Source organism: Channa argus, chromosome 19 (genome assembly GCF_033026475.1).
Source record: "Channa argus isolate prfri chromosome 19, Channa argus male v1.0, whole genome shotgun sequence".
In the NCBI taxonomy this organism is placed as follows: domain Eukaryota; kingdom Metazoa; phylum Chordata; class Actinopteri; order Anabantiformes; family Channidae; genus Channa; species Channa argus.
In genome coordinates this window covers 21,871,371-21,893,249 of record NC_090215.1, presented here as the reverse complement: position 1 = coordinate 21,893,249, position 21,879 = coordinate 21,871,371, and the positions used below count along the sequence as shown (strand labels likewise).

At 41.5% G+C, this 21,879-nt stretch overlaps 1 protein-coding gene across 8 annotated transcripts in view; it reads right to left on the bottom strand.

Moving 5' to 3' along the window:
• The window catches only part of LOC137104393 (piezo-type mechanosensitive ion channel component 2-like), a 36,344-nt gene extending 17,096 nt beyond the window's left edge, over positions 1-19,248 (bottom strand). For 6 of the 8 annotated variants that reach the window (XR_010911691.1, XM_067485469.1, XM_067485472.1 and 3 more), the window contains exons 1-29: positions 18,738-19,248; positions 18,072-18,161; positions 15,888-15,995; positions 15,716-15,758; positions 13,744-13,864; positions 13,153-13,357; positions 12,785-12,998; positions 11,485-11,632; positions 10,311-10,472; positions 10,061-10,175; positions 9,446-9,834; positions 8,533-8,647; positions 8,196-8,452; positions 7,459-7,607; positions 7,294-7,372; positions 7,058-7,152; positions 5,599-5,783; positions 5,351-5,508; positions 5,008-5,184; positions 4,817-4,930; positions 4,514-4,714; positions 4,237-4,441; positions 3,520-3,621; positions 3,164-3,341; positions 2,997-3,083; positions 1,118-1,274; positions 913-1,009; positions 320-485; positions 131-220 (exon numbers count right to left, since the gene is read on the bottom strand). Coding sequence is in view for 7 of the 8 variants with exons in the window: in XM_067485469.1 (XP_067341570.1) it covers positions 131-220; positions 320-485; positions 913-1,009; positions 1,118-1,274; positions 2,997-3,083; positions 3,164-3,341; positions 3,520-3,621; positions 4,237-4,441; positions 4,514-4,714; positions 4,817-4,930; positions 5,008-5,184; positions 5,351-5,508; positions 5,599-5,783; positions 7,058-7,152; positions 7,294-7,372; positions 7,459-7,607; positions 8,196-8,452; positions 8,533-8,647; positions 9,446-9,834; positions 10,061-10,175; positions 10,311-10,472; positions 11,485-11,632; positions 12,785-12,998; positions 13,153-13,357; positions 13,744-13,864; positions 15,716-15,758; positions 15,888-15,995; positions 18,072-18,161; positions 18,738-18,801 (4,271 nt within the window). In the remaining variant the exon portion in view is untranslated. Of the gene's footprint in view, positions 1-130; positions 221-319; positions 486-912; positions 1,010-1,117; positions 1,275-2,996; positions 3,084-3,163; positions 3,342-3,519; positions 3,622-4,236; positions 4,442-4,513; positions 4,715-4,816; positions 4,931-5,007; positions 5,185-5,350; positions 5,509-5,598; positions 5,784-7,057; positions 7,153-7,293; positions 7,373-7,458; positions 7,608-8,195; positions 8,453-8,532; positions 8,648-9,445; positions 9,835-10,060; positions 10,176-10,310; positions 10,473-11,484; positions 11,633-12,784; positions 12,999-13,152; positions 13,358-13,743; positions 13,865-15,715; positions 15,759-15,887; positions 15,996-18,071; positions 18,162-18,737 lie in introns of those variants that run through there. The other 2 variants (XM_067485475.1, XM_067485474.1) reach the window with 2 other exon arrangements.
• Between the last annotated feature and the right edge of the window lie 2,631 nt (positions 19,249-21,879).

The window sequence follows — 21,879 nt, the reverse complement described above, 5'->3', positions numbered from 1 at the left end:
ACAGACGCTGAACCAGAACTAGGACCAGGAGCAGGTGCTCATCATAAACCATAAACCTTTTTAGACTCTGACCTGCTCAAGCTTGGACCTGACCTGAGTTGTCTTTACTACAGCTGTGTTTGAGTCTTACTGTCTCTTCAGCAGGTCCATGGACGTCTTCTCCACCTCAAGTCTAGCTCTGACAGCTTTTACAGTGGACGCCTCGAAGAGCTCCGCTCCTCTGCAACACAGACAAACAAAACACACAAAATCATAAGACACTCTGGGTGTTAGTGTGTGTTAACCTGTGTGTGTGTGTGTGTTGACCTGGGGGCCACACCTGGAGGCCAGGAGTTGTATGTTCTGCAGATCCAGCACCACATACAGAAAGTAGTGACTCCTGAAGACTCTCCTCTGCAGCAACAGGAAACAGAAACAGACACCATCCCAGATGATTCCTGCCTCATCACTTGGCAACTCGCACTGTTTACTGCTCTCCTGCTCCGCTGGAAATCACAGACAGCAGATAGACAGACGAGTAGAGAGAAAACTCACACCGTTTACACCTTCCACTGGTGGCATTTTGGCTTATCTCATCCTTATTGGTATTTTAATTCCAACTCAGCTCAAACCAATGGCATCTTGCCCAGCCCCACTAATAGGTGCCCTCTGTAATATAGGAAAGCACAGGAAAACTGTGCAGCAGAGTTTCCTAAATAGCAGCTATAACCTGGTCTCAGTACTGTGAATGGAAGGGTGCATCGCACATGGTAGTAATATGACACAGTTAATAAGAAAAATTCAGTAAAATCACTCCTCATAATTTTCCTGGATGTACCAATACGATCTGCTCCTCCTGCAGCAAAACCATTATTGACATCCGAGCAGACAGGTGTGAGGTAGACAGGCAGACAGAAAGGTAGGTTTACATACGTCTGGTGTAGCCTTTGATGGTGCAGGCCAGACTGAAGAGCTGAATCAGCCAACAGTGATTCAACACCATCGACTTAATGAAACCACAGGCCAGAATCTGACAGACAGAAAAGTCAGAGACAGTTGAACTTTAAACCATGTCACTCTGAATACTTTTGTAAATATGAATGACGATGACGATGATGATGATGATGATGAGTCTCACCGACAGAATGTTCTTCATGGTAATGACAAATACATTGTAGCCAATCAGACAGTCCCAGTAGACCAGGATGGTTTTAACAGGTTTCAGCAGCAGGTCTCCACCCACCAATAGGAAGTAAAAGCAGGCCACCAGGTAACCCATACAGAAGATACTGATCCTGGAACAGGGGTTTGAGGGTGTATAGTTAAACAGTACAGTTCCTGACATTAAAGGGCGACTTCACCAATTTTCAACCTGCTTTCTATGGCTATAAGTCAGGGTGTAAATATACATGAATGCTTTTAAACTTCACTCTGACCTATATTCAAATATTTCTTCACTTCTAGCTGAAAACAAATTTAAAGAAACAATTCTGGAAAGTAGCCACCTTAACATTACTCCTGCATAAGTTGATTCTGTTGTTGACAATTCTGCAGCCTCACTACGTACAATACTAGATTGTGTTGCCCCTCTGAAAAAGAAGACAGTAAACCAAAAGAGGCGATCTCCATGGTATAGTTCGCAAACACGCAACTTAAAACAGGCAACACGAAAGTTAGAAAGGAAGTGGCATTCCAGAAAATTAGAAGAATCTCATTTAGCCTGGAAAAACTGTGTGATGCCAGAACAGCATATTATTCATCATTAATAGAGGAAAACATGAACAACCCCGGTTTCTTTTTAAAACTGTAGCCAGCCTGACTAAGAGCCATAGTGGACTTGCTCTCATGAAGCCATAGCCATGACTTCAAGACTTTCTTTAAGAATAAAATTGTATCTATTAGAGAAAGAATTCACCAGATCCTCCCCCCAAATATTACAGATAGATCTTCATGTACAACAGTGCTAGAATCATCAATAAGGTGCCAATCCCTCTCAGACTGCTTTTTATCTCATCTGAACTAACAACCTGTCTGCTAGACCCTATTCCAACTAGGCTGCTCAAGGAAGCTTTAGCCTTAATAGATGTTTGTATTAGATATCAAGCCATCTTTAGAAACTGGTTATGTACCACAGGCCTATAAGGTAGCTGTCATTAAATCACTACCTAAAAAAATCCTGTCTTGCACCAGGTGTTTTAGCCATTTACAGAAAAATATCCATTCTTTATTTCTAAAATCCTTGAAAACGTAGTTTTAATTATGTCCTTGACTTTATTCTGTAAAGTGCCTTGAGATGACTTTTTGTGAATTGGCACTGAATTGAGTTGAAAAACATCAGATGACATCACCTGGAGGAATTTCTCATTATTAGGAGTTCAAATAATATCATCTGATGGAGCTCTGGAAAAGCAGGTTGACCATGATTTCAAATTCCATACATCTTTATAAACTTGACTTTATTCTGTAAAGTGCCATGAGATGACTTTACAGAATAAAGTCAAGTTTATAAAGATGTATAAAGAAAACCCAACAATTCCAACTTGAGCAAGCCCTAGGCAACAGTGGAGAGAAAAAACTCCCTTTAATGGAAGAAACCTTTTTTTGAGAAACAACATCTTGTTCAAGTTCAGTTCAGATTATGTCATCACATAATCTGAATTGTTTGTTCCTCCAAGTGATGTCTCTGGAGGCATTTCTTTTAGCTAAAACTAGAGACATTTGATATTTTAATATAGGAAAGTTGATGGGAAGTTTAATGGCATTTATCTACATGTACTAGAAAGATAAGAAGCAAGTTTAAAATTAGTGAAGGTGTTTTTAATTCAGGTTTAAATACAGGCTTTTGGTTATATTTTCCAGTTTGATAAAATGTGTTGAAATTTAGAACCTTTTTCAAATTCTCACGTACACTAAAAGTTTATCCATCACTGTGAGGGTTTACAAAAACAGCTTTCATCATACATTTTCTGATTTAATCTAGTTTTAACATGACTCTAAAGAGAAAATGTATTCTTTACCTAGTGGTTCCAGTGATGAAGATGATGGTGAGAACAAACCAGAACATGTAACTGAAGATGATCACCTTCATCATGTCTAGGTAAGACCTGAGCACACAGGTTATAGGTCATGTCAGACAGGTAACACAGGTAAATAGATCGACAGATAAATAGGAGACGGGGTGTACCTGCACAGCATGAAATCAGGCACTGTGTTAAGATGAAGTTGTGTGATTGAATCACAGGTCTGTCCTTCATCTCCATCCAGCTCACTGTTGTCACCTGCGAGGACCTGAACCGATGACTGAAGCTCCTCCTCCAACACCTGGAGCTGCAGCGCTGCCCCAAGGAGGAGGAAGAAATCATCTGCAAGGTCAGGAAACACCTTATTGTGAAATAAAATATAAATTATACACATAAAGATGGAGTAGACACCTTGAAAATATGAACTATACTCCGAGAGGCCCCATCAACCTAACGCATTTTTCCCAGTATTTAAAATTTGTATAAAGAGTTTACTTCATGAAGATTATGACGGTCTTACAGAGAAGGAAGAGCGGGTTGGGAGGTGTCAGGTGATCCGGGAGGAAGAGCCACTTCACCACATTAGAGTCCATGTTGGAGAATGGAGCTCTCCATGGATAATCTGAGAAAATAAAAGGCTTCATCTTAGCTTGATCAAAACCCAAACCTACAGTGTTTCCACTAAACCCTATTTGTGGTTACCACTAATGATGGGGTTAATGTTTCAGTTTTATTGCACATTTAATTGGATATTACTCAAGCCAAATTTACCAAAACATTGGCCAATGATGTTTTTTGTTTTTTGTTTTGATTGAACATAAACAGCTATTTACACTGTAACTGCACCTTAAGGCAATGTTGGTAAGAGCTCAATCTCAGCTCAATCAACTGGCCAATGTGTAATGTATACCGTGGATCAGGTCTTTTTTTGTTGTTTTTTTTTTAAATGTATGCACAGCAGGATTAGGGTCAGTTTTCCATGGGTGCATTTCAGGTTGATTCAAAGAACATCTACTGTTCACATTGTCAGAAGATAGGAGTTTTTTCTGCATGACATTATTTTAGCCCTATCTTTACCCAGGCTCAGACCTAGTGGCTTAGCTTAGCACTACCATTGGCAGCATAGGAAAACTATCTTAGCCTTTCTCCATCAAAGGACTTCAAATAATTTACTTAATAAAGGCATTGTTGACTGGAAGAAATAATCCAAACACGCCAACTGCAGGGAAATCTGTACCTTTGCATGAAGCTGGAGGGAACCCGATGCACAGCAGGTATTGTAAACACAACATGCCGGACAGGAAGTAGCAGTAACGTGGCCACACAGAGGCGATTCGCTTCCTGCTCCGACATGAGAGGATGGTGATGAGGCCAATGGCATGGCCTACAGCAAACAGATCCATCCTCTGACCAATCACATTTACTGCCAACAGGAAGCAGGTCTACAGAGGAAAAGCATGTCTGTAAAAAAGATGAAGTTAGCCTTATGCTAAGCTAGCATGCCAAAGCTTCACCTCCAGTCCAAACTTGTAGAAGAAGTAATTCAGGAAGTATTTAAGGCAGCTTAGCAAGCCATCATCAAGGTGATGTCTGGTGATGTCATGAAATAGTGTCCTGGTTTGAGATGGGACTTCATTATGACGGAGACGGTAGAGCTCCTGGTGCCGGTAAATAGTCACCTCGAAGGCTAACAGCGCTAACATCATCAAGTTATACTGTGAAGACAGATTAGAATGTTGCTAAACTAACATCATCAGGTTACACTGTGGAGACAGATTAGCATGAAGCTAATCTAACATTATTTGAAGTTAACTTACCCTCAGGTAGTCGAGCAGTTGCCCATCTGTCTTACGAAGCCCGATCCACTGGGCAGGGTCAATTGGACCAATGTATAACACAGACCCAGACAGGTCGGATGTGGCATTACCTGGCTACAGAAAGACAGACACTTGAAAGACAGGCAGACAGCTGTAAATACCAGCAGGTGTAATGCTTTTGCCATAGATACCATTGTGCAGTTGGAGGAGTATCTGATTGGTTGGACGGCGTTGAGTTGATACAACATCTTACAGACAGTCACCACACAGGTCCACACGGTGCAGACACCTGACAGGTGAGGGCGCCATGCCCTGCAAGGCAGCGCCACGACCACACACAGCACGAAGACCAGGTTAAAGACACACACCTGGACAAAGATAGACAGGTGAGAGATACAGTTGGAAATAGAAAGGTATGGGTTGAGAAATACATGGATGGAGAAAGAAAGGTAGAGACAGGTTCTGGTATAGACAGACAGGGAGAGAGAGGGGGAAGGGGGACACAGACAGGCAGACACAGGTTTAAAGTCTGACCTCCTTGACCGAAACCCATATAATGTAGGAGGACACAATCTTGACAATGTGTAGTTCCAGGAGCCACCAGAGAAGGTGCTGCAAGCGCTGAAGAGACAGGAGGAGACGCAGAAACAGGACAGACAGACGATCCACCACCAACCTCCAGGAGACCAAAACTGAGGACAAGGGACCACAACTCCTATTCCCATTCAAACTTTCCTGTCTTTCCTGTTTTCTTGTCCTGTGGTGTAATGGCAAGAATTTACCTGTTAGGTGGTCAGACAGACTTTCTCTGTCAAACGTACAGGGGTACTCCTCCACCTCCTCCTCTTTCCACTTTTCCTCCGTCTCCTCAGGTATTTCTATCTGCCCTCTCTTCTCCTCCTCCTGAAGGAGCTGAAGAGCTCCACTCCCCGACAAATCAACCAGGCTGCCATCAGTGTGAACCAACCTGCAGAAAGTCAGGCAGACAGGTGGGCATAGGTGAAACACATAAATGGAGAATCCAAAATGCTGCAGCAAGAGTGCTGACTGGAACTAGCAAGAGAGATCATATTTCACTTTCACTAGCTTCTCTCCATTGGCTTCCCATTAAATCTAGAATAAAATTTAAAACCCTGCTTCTTACATATAAAGCTCTGAATGGTCAGGCTCAAGATCTCATAGCACCATATCATCCCAGTAGACCACTTCGCTCTCAGAATGCTACTTGTGGTTCCCAGAATTTCCAAAGGTAGAATGGAAGGTAGAGCCTTTAGATATCAAGCTCCTCTCCTGTGGAACCAGCTCCCAGTTCAGATTCGGGAAGCAGACACCCTCTCTACTTTTAAGTCTAGGTTTAAAACCTTCCTCTTTAATAAAGCATATAGTTAGTTATAGTTATACTGCCATAGGCTTAGACTGCTGCGGGACCCACCCCCCGATGGACTGAGCTCCTTTCCTCCTCTTGACCCCCTCTCCTCTCCTCTCACCCCGCAATTATCACCACTGTATGTTATTAACTCTGTGTGTTCTCTCCCGTAGTTGTCTTTGTCCTGCTCTGTCCCCCTCTCTGTGTCCCTTTCTGCAGGTGTCCCTGGCTTTCAAGCTGTGTGTCTTCCAGTGTGCAGCTACTGGTCCTACCAATGTGCCCGATGTTTTGTTATTGCTTTTTGTTGCTCTGTTCTTTTCTCTCTCCCCTTTCCACTCACCCCAACCGGTCAAGGATGGCCTTCCACCCTGAGCCTGGTTCTGCTGGAGGTTTCTTCCGTTAAAGGGAGTTTTTCCTCTCCACTATTGCCTATAGATTGCTCTAGGGGGAATTGTTGGGTTCTCTTTATACATCTTTATAATCTTGACTTTATTCTGTAAAGTGCCCTGAGATGACTTTGTTGTGAATTGGCGCTATATAAATAAAGTTGAATTGAATTAAATATAACACAAGACTGGGAACAACAACAACTACAAGGGATGCTGTAGGTCAGTCAGTAAGGCAGTCATCCATGGACCACAGGGTCAGTGGTTCAATTTCCCGGTCCCTACTGGCCGGTCCTCACTTTGTATGGCAGCCACTGCCATCGATGTGTGAGTGTGTGTGAATAGGTGAAAGAGAAGCAACATTAGAGCTTTGCATAAAAGCGCTATATAAGCAGAGCATTTACCTTAAATAAGTATAGAAACCAGAGTAACTAAAATCTGATTGAAAAGACTGAGGTTAGACAACCTGGAAGTAGATGTGTCTCTTACCTGGTGATGGTGCTGTTGTGTGTGTCCACCACTGTCTTCAGGTCTGTCAGCTGCAGGAAAGGCTCGTGGAAGTAGTGCAGGTGAATGATACACACCTACAGAGTAACAACAGCAGCAACATGAAAGATATCACCCTTGTACCACCTAGACTAAACCTTGGCCGTGAGTCTTAGTGTGCAATGATCCTGAGCCCCCCACCCCTAAACCCTCATCCTATACTAAAGAAACATGAGCACCAGTAGGAATGCAGCTGGGATGAAGATCCTGGTGAAGAGAACAGGAACTGAGAACTTCTCCAGACCAAAGTCCTCCAACCTAAAAACACAAAGATGTTTATTAAATTAGTGATTGCAGGAGAGAAAAATGACTTACTGAGAATAACTGGGAGTACCTTTTATTACCTTTGTGTGCTGAGTCCAGTATAGTAGCTCCAGGTATGGGGGGATGAGGGGAACTGAAAGGTGTAGACCAGGATCAGAACAAGCATGGAATAAACCACCACAGCTACCCAGAAACCCCGGAGCCAGGCACGCCAACATTCATAGTTCAGCTACAGAGACAGACAGTAGACATGTGGAGGGAGAAAGACAGGTATCTGCATCAATTGCCTGTTTTCTACTTAGCCTAAACAGCTGCTACACGGCCAATAAAAACATCTAATTGGTGATCTCAAACATTTGCCCCTTGTTAGAGAAAATTTGAGTTTGGTTAATTGTTAAGTCAGTGTTATTTCTTCTGTCTGGTAAACTAAATAATTTTTAGCATAACCTTAATGTTTCAGTTGTACTCTAAGCAGTCTTTGAGTAGAGTATATGGTGTACAAATGGAGTACAAATACTTGAAGATCTTCTTGAAATCTGTTGAATTTCAACAACACCCCTTCCAATGGTACAGTTCTAACTCAGGATTGGTTGATAAGATTCAAAACCACTGAGACACTATCTGACGGTAGTACAAGCCTACAGCTGGGGTCGTAATATCAATAGAGGTCTTCCCAGGTCCACCCTCTTCTGCTCCATCTAATCAGGTTGGGTCGAGTTTTTCAACCACACATCCTGGGTATGTCTGTTACTTTGAATAACTAACCTCGAACCATCAATACCTGAACTCCAGCTACATGCAGTAACTGTGTTATTACCTGGTACAGGGCTACGCAGCACAGGAGCAGGACCATATAGATGACCTTGTAGAGGACTATTTTCCCTTCAAAGCTGACAAAGAAAAACATTGTTCCACAGACGTAGATCCAGTATTTCACAAACATCCTGGTTACCACAGCAACCAAAGTCTCCATCTGAACCCCTCTACCTCCTGCACCACCAAGGAGCAGCACCTCCTCATAGGACACCTCCTCCAACATCTTTGTCTGTAGTTCTTGATCCACCTGTTGGTCCTCTGGAGAACCGCAAATATAATCAGAAAGACACGCCATTGTCTGACAGACAGTTGATCAGATACACAGACACACATCTTACCTGTGTGGACAGTGATAGTAGAGAGGTGTGTGACTGTGTGTTTTTCTTTTTGTCTGTCTATCCTCTCAGTCAATGCCTGACGCAACAGGAGCCAGAAAGTCAATAGACACAGTAACTGCAAGAACAAATAATCAGATTAATAGATTGTAATTATATTAAATAGACTACAATCTGATTAAATAATAATTATTCTTATAAAATACAATCTGATTAAACGGCATGTTAATTAGGATAAGAAAAATTACCATTAACAAAATATAATGATTAGATTAATCGGATAAAATATAATAATAATAATAATAATAATAATAATAATAATAATAATAATAAATCAGATAATTGCCCCCTTTAACACTGTGTTAATCAGTTTTTAAAGGCTACTTTTCATAGCATTATTAGTATCTGCAGTAATAGTAGTTGAATTACTACTAGTACCAGTAGTATAAAAGTGGTATGTTTCAGCCAGATTCGTGGCAGGGGTCTGGTCTTTTCTGGTGGATAGTAGTTCAGTTTTCATATATTATACAGTAAGTCCATAATGTATTTATTTAATGTAATTATGTCCAGGATTTGTTACACCTTCCATGTGCCACCACATATCTCCTCCGGTTCACATCTACACCATTTTCTCCACAGGGACTTGTTGTTTACGTGTTAGTCATTAGTGAGAAAGCACCAGGCAACATGCTTCAAGATGGATCATTAAGCAAACACTGTGTGCAGCGAGTGCTCATGGGAATTGCAGTGTCACACTGCCAATATTTCAGATGCTTCAAATAGAAAATATTTATATAAAAGTCAATCTGCCAAAGTGATGACTGGGAAGAATGAACAGGCAGTTTAAGGTGTTAATGTCAAGGCCTACCAATAATAGTAGTAGTAGTAGTAGTAGTAGTAGTAGTAGTAGTACTACCTTGGAAGCGAGCTCCCAGCAGGGGTCGTCCTTCCTCGGGAACAGTCCAGGGACGTCCTGTATGGATGGGAAGCTATAGATGTATTGCAGGACGAGCAGCAAGTTGCCATAGGCAACCAACCAGGGCGATGACTTCAGCGTGTACCGACGGCGCTCTCGCATCATCCACAGAACACATGACCACAGCAGCAGTACACAAGTGAGCCAGGATACATATGTGATGGACCACGCCATCATGGAGATGAGGGCACAGATGTAGCTCTGTTTGAGGAGGAAGCTGAAGGCCACAGAGGCAGAGCCAACTCCTCCTTCCCCCTCCTCACCGCTTCTCCTGACCTCTGCTTCATCAGACCTTTCCTCCTCCTCCCAAACACACGTCTCCAATGTGTCTGCAGCATTAACACAAGACAACAGAACCAGATCAGATGAAAACTGTACTGCTCTTTGAGGTCAGAACAAAGTACAACTACACAGACAGGTACTGCACTTTGGGTTTTACCTCCGGTCTCTGGTTACTGCACATTAAAAACCTGATTTTTATAGACAGACTTCCAAATTAATGTGCTCCTGCTCATGTGAACAGCAGGTCTACAGGGATTTACAGAACAGACTCACCTGATTGGCTGAGGGAGTGGCCAGGTGGGGAGTTAACATCTAATCCTAGTGCAGTGCTCTGTGTGGGAGGGGCGAAGGAGTCAGATGGGCTGTCATTGGTAGATGACTCCAGCACCTGACAAGAACAGGTAAAGATTTACTGATGACTACAGGTGAGAGCTGAATTAAAAAAAATTTAAAAATAAAAGCCTGTATTATTGTAAATTTGAGGACAAATAATAATAAACGGTCTGGTTGGATAATGTCGTACGTCACTACACTCGGGATGATTGTAAGCTCTCCGCCACAGCTCCCTCCGCCTTTCTGCTGTGAGGTTCCCACTGACATCATCACCACCAACAGCATCATTAGTCATGTCACAGCTTCTGATGACCACAGACTCTGCGCTCTTCATGACGTCACTATTGACAAGCTGAAAAAAAATGACACCTTTTAACCAATTGTGATGGAAAATCAAGTATTATTAAATGATGATTAAATGTAACCCTTAGCATTTTATCTAGTTATAATAGCAACTTGTACTCAGTGTACTTTTGAAGAATGTTTAAAAGATTGTATGTTGTTCAAACTTTGTCTCATATACATGTTTTGTCTTAAAGTGTTTGCAGAACTGCTCCAATGTCAGTTATTGTCTAACAGCAGACCATCCCACACTGACTCCGACTCAGAGTCACTCCATGCTCACAGGTGCTTATCAAAGTGCTGGAAAGGGAAATGGTTTCCATAAAAGGAGCCCAGCAACAGAAGGTTATAAAACTAATGTGTGAATGTATGAAGTTTAGACCTGCATAGGATGGAGAATTGAAACTCTGTCGATGTACTTCTCTCTTGCAAGCTAATAAAACCCTAAATGACATCCTGGATGAAAACTAAAAGACATCCTGGATGTCTTTTAGGGCTTCTTTACTAATTACACTTGGGGTGTGTAAGACCAGATATTGTCATTTTTGCCAAGACACTAATTCCATCTGAGGTACACTGACTCATGGTGACATTTAGTCTAGGCAACATTATTAGAATGGAGGAGGTTTCTTCCGTTAAAGTTTTTCCTCTCCACTGTTGCAAAGGGCTTTCTTAAGGGGGAATTGTTGGGTTCTCTCTATACATCTTTATAGTCTTGACTTTTTTCTGTGCCTTGAGATGACTTTGTTGTGAATTGGCACTATATAAATAAAGTTGAATTGAATTGAATAGTCTATTATGTACACCAAGTTAAAACTAAGTCAGTCTAAATCTTCCTTCAAAGCAAAAAATAAAATTTTGGAGCATAATGTAATTTTCCTTTTGGTAAAATAGATTTTATAAAATTGGTATAATAAAAGAGTATAATTTAGCTCCAGCAGTATCAAAGCCAAGGCGTCAGTATCAAAAAGGTTTTTGATACCCAGCTGTAGTGACATCACACAGGGTAAGAGGTCACTCACCTGGTTTCTCCACAGAGCAGCTACAGTATGGTAGAGCAGCATCAGCATCAGAGGACTGCTGAAGTGAAACCAGCTAAGGTCAGGGTTCACCTGCAGCCTCCAGGGGGCGGCACAGTCCACAGAGACCACTGACACCAGGCCAAAAACACTGCAGACAAACCAATCAATAATCAGTAATAATGTTGTTAGATAGAGGCAGCATACAAAGACTTTGGTTTGAAATGATGTCTGCACAGACTTGAAATCCAAAAACACACTACAGTTCAACTTCCAGGTCATAATAAAAATAAATGAATTATAGCAAAATTAAGAAACAAAGTTTGCACAAATATATTTTATTTCCAAAGTTTTCTTTATAAAGACAGGTTTTTTCTTTCCCTACGTCTGAACAAAAATCAGCAAGCCAACAATTTCCTAGTTTTGATCTGTTGGCTACAAACCTGGCAGACCAACAGTTGTCCATCTGCAGACTCGGTTAGTATCACTGATAATGATACCAGTGGCACTGACACTAAGTGTAATGATAGCAGTGGTCCTGATACCACAGGTACTGATACCAGACCGATTTTGTGCCTCAATATAGCAGAGTCTGAAGCTACAGGAGGGGAAAACTGAGAACGAGTGGTTTTCTCATCTCATTCTCAAATCCTGGGAACTGTTCCCTTCATGTGCACAAGCTGGGGACTGTGATGCAGCTATAGTGAAGAACCAACAGGAAGTACCAAAGTCCTGAGAACTGATTTCCGCCCTGCTGGTTTCTGTACACTGATTGAGGGTTTACAGCTACATGTGGACCTGAGCTCAGGGCAGCTCACATGGGTGTCTGTATGTCTTGCTAAACCATTTACCTGATTTGTTGCATAACCTAAAAACTGATCAGGTTCTGGTCTTTCAGCAGCCTCCACACTAAACCTGACCCCTGCCACCAGCTGAACCAGTAAACCCCATTAAATGGAGAAATCAGTGACATTTTAAACCTTGCCAGGATAAGCGAGCTAGCGAATTATATGTGATTTTACTGTTGTCGAAAATTGAGTTTTCAGTTTATTAGTTACAGCAAGCAGTACCATGCATCCACTCCTTTCAATATTTGTACTAGAACTTAAAAAAAATCTCCTTTGTTTTTTTTGCATTCTGAGTAGGTTAAAGATGAAATTAATTTTCAGTTAATCAGATTGATTCACAACCTCTATACCTATGCCTGTTTAACCCTAACCCTTCATGTGTCATCCTCTATGCCCTCTTTTTCTCCTCTACCTCCTACTTGTAGGAGGTATGTTACCTGCTTAAGATGCATTACCTGGCAGAGGTGCAGTTGGGAGGCCACGCCTCTTGCAGCGATGGCAGCTGGTAGCAGTAGAAGAGCAGCAAGTGGGAGGATGAGTAGACAAGTGACATCACAGACACACACCTGAAGACAAAGGGTGGGACTTGACCAGACCATGCCCACCAGGTACACATCACCTGGAAACAGAGCAGGTAGAGGAGGGAAAGGAGGGAGGGGGACATGATACCTGGAGGGATGTGGGGAGGAGGGGGAGATTATCTTCTATTAAACAAGTAGCACCTCCTCCGTCATCTCTACTGGACTCTATCGGTCATTTCCTGTCCCATCTATCTGTTCTCTACTGGTTAGCAGTAAGTTTTCTAATTGAATGTGCTGGTTACCTGTGAGTCCCAGAAGAGCAGTCAGCAGGACTTTTCCTCCTGTCGTCGTCATGTTTCCCAGCATCTGCCTGGCTTTACAAACCAGTGACTCCAGTTTAACGAGAGCCCTGCTCCTGGGGTCTTCTTCCACCTCCTTCTCCTCTTCAGCTCCGAGCACAGAGTTCTCTTCAAACACCGGCCCCTTGTTGTCCTGCTGCTGCTCAGGCTGCACACGGGACAGATAAATACGTTTTAATTTATAAGACCCAAACTCTACTGGTGGTGTTTAAACATCAGTCTGTCCTCCAGCTGGACCCACTGGTCAGTTAGAGTGTGAAGAAGAGTGAGGAGGAGGGCCGTTGTGTCTGCTGGTCTGGATTCATGTTAACAAACAGACTCGGACAGAGCAAACAATAAACTGATGGAAACTGAAACCTAATCAATGTACCCTCAGTGTGTGTGTGTGTGTGTCCTGTCAGATAACAAGGTTACCGTTAATAAATAGCCTACTGAGTTACACACTAATAGACAGGAAACATCATTAAGAAACCAGAGGAGACGACCTAATGAGGTTACACCTGCTTCATTAGTCTCTCTGTGTGTGTGTGTCACCTGTGTGTGTGTGTTGGTGTTCAGTCTCACGATCAGCCTCCAGGTCAGCAGACCGACTGCCAGGACGCCAACATCTGGACAAACCTGTCTCACTGCAGAGCCTGCATCACTTCCTGTCAGACTGACAAATTTAATTTTTTTAGTCCAACAACAAAGTAGTAACAAACATTTAGTTTAACTATTTATTTATCCAGCTGTGGAGGATTTTTGGTTTATTTTACAATGTAAATTTAAATTTCTTTTCCTGACAATTATTTTTAGAAAGAAGGTTTGACGCCCAACCTGATTTGGAAAATCATAGATCAGCTGTGGACTCCATTTCCTTTTGGGCTTTAAAATGTGTTTACATATAGAACCTGTCCTGTCCAATGCAGTGGACAACGCTGGTGTAAGGTGCTGTGAGGTCAAAGAACTCACTGTAAGACTTTGTTCAGCTGTCAATATACATTTGGACATGAAGTGAATTTTCTGCACAGCAGATTTTTTCTTAGATATAAATATTCAAGTTGAACTGATCTGAGGTCATATTCACTGATTCAACAGCTCTAAACATTGGAGTTTTTGACCTACAGACAAGTCTGTGAACACACCAGGATCAACAACAAACTAAGCTAGTGCTTGTTACTGTGTGTTAGTGTGTCTTTACTGGTGTGTGTAGGTGTTTGCAGCACCATGTGGTGCAGACAGAGAGGCTACTGTCTGAACTTCCCACTACGGACACGGACACGGACACGGACACGGACCACACACACACACACACACACACACACACACACACACACACACACACACACACACACACACACACACACACACACACACACACACACACACACACACACACACACACACACACACACACACACACACACACACACACACACACACACACACACACACACACACACACGATCAGATGTCATCCTGGTTCGTGTTCGTCCTGCCCTAAAGGAACAGACCACTGCAGCTCTTAATATGGTAGTTTTGTTTGTACTCCCTGTTTGTTATCAAAAAGTGTAGTCAGAGAGAAACTCAACTCTGAGCTGTAATAGCCTAATTTTACCGCCTGGACATGGCATCTGGTTGTAGCTCAGTGCATCAGAGAATTGTTTCATGGTCTGGGTGACCAAACAACTGGTGACTCATTAACTGGCTGATGAGATGAAAAACACGACATGGCAGCAGAAATACAGTGTCTTTAGATGAGATTTACTGACTCAAAAAGTGTATTTTAAAAACAGCATCAGCACAGAAGAAGAAGAGTGACGAGTAGGTGAACAGATCAGTGTTTGTAGAAGATAAGCAGCTTAATATGGCTCCAGAATCCAGTGAAGAAACACTGGCAGCAGCTTCCTTTACCAGCTGTGAAACAGAAAGTTAATGATGGTTTATTTACCCACTTACTGCAGTCAGTCAAAAAGAAAGGGCATGACTTTGTCTACAACTGTCCTCTGAAAGAAGCTGGACTCGTTTAAAAAGAGAATATCTGTCAGGAAGACTAAGGAAGTCAACAGACCCCTAACCTGCGTTTTTATTTAAAGTAAGACATTTAGATCCTACCATAATCCTGCCTTGTAAACAAATGTGTGGTGTTGTATTTTTTAAGGATGGCAATCAAAGGAGGCACATACAGAGAAAAAAGAATGGGACCCAGAATGGATCCTTGGGGAACTCTGCAGTAAGATGAGCTGCAGAGGATTAACATCTGTGAGTCAAAGAGGGTTTGTTTCTTAAGGACCAGAGCATTTTTAAAAACTCCATGAGATCTAAAAGAACCAGAACAGTCCAGCTCCCAGACAAAATGGCTAGCATAGATCATTACAAAAAAATCTGGTTTAAAGCCAGAGGGAAATATTTAATTAACATGATGTTCTCTTTTAGAATTGTCTGCAGCTGGTGGAACACAACTTTGTTTAGATATAGGTGGAAACATCGGACTCTGTAACCATTTGTCATGTGATGTGACTCCTACCTGACCAGGCCGAGCTGACTCAGAACCTTTTGCCATGACGTACCTGCAGACAAAGAGACAAAGTGACACAGGTAAATGCACACACAGAAACTGAAAGGATTAGTCTTAAAGCTGTCTTAAAGCTGTAGTGTACTTGTAGATAATGGAATAGACCAACATGTTTATATCTTACAGTTTGTGTCTGGCTGCAGTGTGGCGGTCGTCACCTGGAAGAACGACTGCAGTAACAGGAAGAGGAAACTGGAGACACACGCTGCTGTCACACCGCGACTTGTGTTCCCTACCAAAAAGACAGGGTTTTATTTTGAAAAACTGTTAGACATAGGAAGTGATGTCAACATGCAGAATTTTAAACAAACTACAGTAATTTACTGTACTGCATTTTACTGAATGTCACAACACTTCATTGTACTACATGTCCCTGTATGTCATTTCACTGTACTTGACTACACTTCACTTTACAACACTTTCTTGTACTTTGCTTCACAGTATATCATTGGACTACACATTTATCCAAATAAACTAGAGGGTACAAAGCAGCAAACACTAGGGAAATCTTTTTCCCAGACTCAAAGTTCAAGTACTTACATTTCAGTACTTGTAATGGACAAGTACTGAGTATATATACAAGTACTAAACTGGTTTGCGTCTAGAATTTGTTGTGGATGCTAAATTCCTCATCAATCTACTGTAGTTAAGCAAATCCAGCAAAAACAAAAATTCTTTATTTTTTTTCTGCCAAAAACAAATATGGCAGCCACCGGTATTTAAAAAAAAAATAATTAAGCAACTTTGGGATGAGTTTTCACTGAAAAGAAAAGGAAAAAAAGACTAGCAAAGCAAAGATTTAGGGTGGGATCCTGGATGAAGAAGTGTGGACAACAGAGACTGTAGAGTGTCCACAGGAATATGAAGGTAAAATAACTTTGGAAAACAGAGAATTTTAGGTAACATATGGATACCTTAATCATTTTAAATAGGGTGGCCACAATGTTAGAACCACCTCATCTTATAAAGCACTCCATTACGGATGTTTTTAAAATATTCTCGACAAACATGAGTATAACTGTTAGTAACTTGATCTTGAGTCTTTAGAAAAACAGAGTTCGTATACAGCTTTACTTTTATCCTCATCAATTATCTTAAAACACCTCTAAACCTGATATCAGTATCAGAGAGGTTTTATGAGTATGACTAGAAGTACACAAAGGCAGGATCTGTAGTGACATTCCTAGGAAAAACTAAGAAACTAGACCTCACTGTACTTCATAGTAAAGAACTGTATTTCTGCAGTAAAGCCAGTGAACAGTCTGTGTTCAATCTGGACCCTTGTGGTTCGGAACATAAGCTCAGGTACAGTGAGGAAAACACAGAGGAAGAAATGCTGCAGACGACAGTAGCCACTGTACTGACTCACACGCAAACAGCTGTGATTATAATTAAATCCTATAAACAGATTATATAAGTAGGTGTAAGCACAGTGGTGGTGTTTGTCTCCACATTTAGAAAATCTACAAACTCCTGCAGCACCAACACAAAACCTGAAGAATCATCAAGACGTTATAACCAGAATTAACAGGTGACATGTTTCCAATCACTGATCAATAATCAGACTCTTAGCTGGAAACTTTTAATTTAGAACAAGTTGGAGTTGGTTTCCTCTGATGAAGTAGAAACAAGATGAATGAAGCTGGAGGTTCACTTGACACTTTTGTAGCATTCCTCCAACTTGCACAAACTAAAGCCCCCATCCAGGAAATAATGTCACACATACATCCGGAACAAAAAGACCCCCAACCCTCCTCTCAAAGGTGGCCTCCCTGTTTTCCGTGTTTCCTCAGGAAGATCCTCCAGGAAGAAGCCAAGATCCTGTCACCACCTGAGACTGCATCACCACACAGTGCGTTACTTCGTGTGTGTGTGTGTGTGTGTGTGTGTGTGTGTGTGTGTGTGTGTGTTGTGTTGTGTTTTGGGTAATGTTCCCTCAGACAAACACAGGCAGATTTGGTTTGGACTGTTTCCTGACCTCACAGTGCACTCCTGTGTCAGTGACATCATTATAAACATGTTATTGTCATGATGTCATCAGTGAAATGTGACCAGCTTCCTGTACAAAATATGAAACCATTGCCACTAACCTGATCACTCAGAGAAGCTGGGATTTTCCTAAGTTTTTCTGACACAGCTGCTAACAGTTTTCAGACCTGACCTTGTATCCAGTTCAGACTGAAGTCGGATCCAGTTCAGACTGAAGTCGGATCCAGTTCAGAGGCTTCACTAACTAGTGCTATAAACCAGTTTCAGCACTACTGATCAGCATTGATCAGTATCATTGGGTATGGATTAGTGCAGGTACCTGTGGAGGAGGAGGGTTCAGGCAGCAGCGGCAGAAGCAGCAGCAGGAGGATGTAGACCAGAGAGAATCCATTGAACCTCAGCACACAGGCTGTGAACAAACATATTGATCTATAAGCCAATCAATACATCAATCAATCAATCAATCACCTGGAAACTGAAAAATAATGACTATCCAGTCATAAGTCAGATTCATGTAGAACATGTTTACTCCAGCTGAAGCTTCTAATGTCTCAAAATCAATAATCAATAACCCGTTGATTAACTAGTTAAAACCTGTTGATTCAAGTTCAATCCAGTTTTACTCTTTTTCTACGGATGCACAGTATAAACAAACAAAGTGACCTCAGAACCTGGTTCAAAACCATCACATTTGCAGTTTAAGCAGAGCTTCACTATGAGGTTAGAATCTGATCAGGTCGAGACCACCTGGCTGTGTGTTTGTATGTCTGTCTATCTTTGTGAGGACATCTCCACACTGTGCTGCGGTAACTTTGCTTCATCCTTTAACGACCAGTACATACTGTTGCTGTTAATACTACATTTGCCATTCTTCTTAGTACATGACTACTCCATGCCACCAGTACATTTACTGCAGTAAACTACTTTTAGTGAAGTATCATATTACCACCTAAAGAAAAAACAGAACCCGTCCATTGGATCTTACCTGCAGTCAAACTGAGAGGCAGAGCAACCCTGAAAACTAGACCTGCAGCCAGTTCCGAAGGCATCCTGAACCAGCTCAGTCCACTTTACAAAACCCGGGTTTACGGATCCTGATGCTGTAAACCAGTTTAGGTTCTGGTTCTGGTTCCCCTCCACTCCTCAGCAGCGGGTTGTCAGAGTACTGTGTGACTGGCTGAAGGAGACGACACACCCCGCGGACATCCTCGCGGACTCAGAGACCGGGAGACAGAGACAGTCTTAGTGCCAGGTTGACACTGATTTAAACCAGCTGTGTGTCTCTGCCCTGTGCTCCTCTCTGTGTTTCTGTCTGAGGAAAAAACGAAAAATTCAACAAAAAAAAGGCTAACTTTTTCGTATTCTTTGTTTGCTCTCCACAAACATATATCTTCTTCTTTTCTTCTTCTTTCTGTCAGAAAAATAAAAAGCACGGGAGGAAACCTCTTTCTTTCTTTCTTTTTTCCAGTCTCAGTTGAAAAACAAACTCTCAGACGCTGACTCAGGATCAGTCAGGATCTGACCAATGGGAGCGGGTCGATCAGCCCACTGGCCCCTCTCACCGGCTGACTGACAGCAGCTTCAGCAAATCAGAGCGCAGAAGGATGTTCGACTCTTTTTAAATGTAGACAGTACACCCTTTTACTATTTAAATAAACTATTTTACAAATTCTTGAATTTATCGATGATACGTGGACAAAATTTTCAAGACAGTTTTTGTTGTTACATAAAAATACAATGTATTGTTTGCAGCTTTTGATTTACATTTTATTCACTTTATTAGACAAATAGTGTTGTATTCTTTTCACTACGTACAATACTCGATAGTGTTGCCCCTCTGAAAAAGAAGGCAGTAAACCAGAAGAGGCGATCTCCATGGTATAGTTCACAAACACGCAACTTAAAACAGGCAACACAAAAGTTAGAAAGGAAGTGTTGTTCCAGAAATTTAGAAGAATCTCATTTAGCCTGGAAAAATAGTTTAAAAATGTACAAAAAAGCTCTCGGTATGTGTCAAGTCAAGTCAAGTCAAGTCAAGTGGCTTCTATTGTCATTTCTACTATACACAGTGGTACACAGTACACAGTAGAAACAAGATAACGTTCCTCCAAGAACCAAGGTGCTACCAGAATGTGACGCCAGAACAGCATATTATTCATCATTAATAGAAGAAAACAAGAACAACCCCCGGTTCCTGTTCAGCACTGTAGCCAGGCTGACTAAGAGCCATAGTTCTGTTGAGCCTACTATTCCCTTGACTCTGAGCAGCAATGACTTCATGACTTATTTTATGAATACAATTGTAGCTATTAGAGAAAGAATTCACCAGATCCTCCCCCCAAATATTACAGATAGATCTTCATGTACAGCAGTGTTAGAGTCATCGATAAGGCCCCAATCCCTGTTAGACTGCTTTTTACCCATAGATCTCTCTGAGCTAACTTCAATTATTACCTTATCTAAACCAACAACCTGTCTGCTAGACCCTATTCCAACTAACCTGCTCAACGAAGCTTTACCCTTAATAGATACGTTCATATTAGATATCATCAATCTAGCTTTAGAAACAGGCTATGTACCACAGGCCCATAAGGTAGCTGTAATTAAACCACTACTTAAAAAACCCTGTCTTGACCCAGGTGTCTTTGCCAATTACAGACCAATATCAAATCTCCCCTTCATTTCTAAAATAATTGAAAAAGTAGTTGCAAAATAATTATGTGATCACCTTCATAGGAATAATTTGTATGAAGACTTTCAGTCAGGATTTAGAGTTCATCCTAGTACAGAAACAGCACTGGTAAAAGTCAGTGATGATTCAGTTAGAATTAACTATAAACATATTCAAAACTACCACAAACATAGTACCCCTACACAAACTTCTATGATATTTAAATGAGGTTAACTAACTAATTAATTAACTGTACATAAAGAAATATATAATATACATAATATCCTAATACATAAATAATAACTTATTTAACAATGTGTCACTGTTAATGAATGATCCAATTTCATGTTAAAACTCAAACTTGATTAAATTAAATAATAAAAGTAGATCTTTTGTCCTACATGAAGATACATGTCCCATGTTTTTGTTTTCCCCTTCTTCACATTCAGTCCAAAAGGAAACAGAAACTCAGTCAGAGTATCAGCTTCAATCTGGATTTCCATCAGTATAAAGTACCATTGTGTGCTGGTTCCTTCACATTGATAAAGATTGTTCTGAAATATGTCAGCTGACTCTGACCCGCTGAAGCTCAGTCTTCTGCTCCAGAGCTCAACAATTCTACTCATGATGACTCCTTATTTGCCATTGTTAGTTCCATTATTAATCGCTGCTTGCTTTGATAAGGTCTGATGCGTTAGAAACGGAGGCTGATATGCGGCGCCCCCTGCTGGTCCGCTGCGGACTTCACTCTGTTGTTGTCTGCGGTGTCCTGTCAGACATCGGTCAGGCTGTAGTAAGCTTAGTTTAGTTAGACATCAAAACATCACAACAGTCCCATTAAACATGACAAATCAGCAGATTTGCTGCACAGAACTGAACTGGAGGCTGTGTAGGAACAGACGCTCTTTTGCCGCACTTTCGATACGTCCGCGTGTTGTGCCGGAATGTGGTCGTCTGTAATGAAGACAAACTCGGAGTGGCTGATTTAGTTTGTTTGTTGCTGCATCCAAGGGAAAACCCTTCGACCGGAAATTTTGTTTTAATTTGTTTGATATGGTAAAAAAGGTTGAACGAACTGAACTGAGTAGGGTTGTGGACAAGAACTGTGTTGGATTTCTGTTGTGAAGTACAAAGTATTTACCCAGACAATCTTGGTCTAAGCCCCAAATCCATTTAAAGAGAAGCTGAATTGTTTGTTTTCTGTTCTGAATTCAAAATTGCTGAATTTAAACCCCAGAGGGCTTCTTGAGCTGGTCCAGTTCTCCACCAGTTCTGGTGCCAGGAACAGACTTGTATTTAAGTAACAGTGGATTGATTTTTCATTAGAAATTTGCTTCAGAACGGCCCTTGTTTCTTTTAGTTGGGGGATGAGGTTTGTATCCTTTGACAAATATCAGATTTTCTTGGATCATTATTGAGAAAACACAGATCTACTACATTTTTACAACAAAAGAAT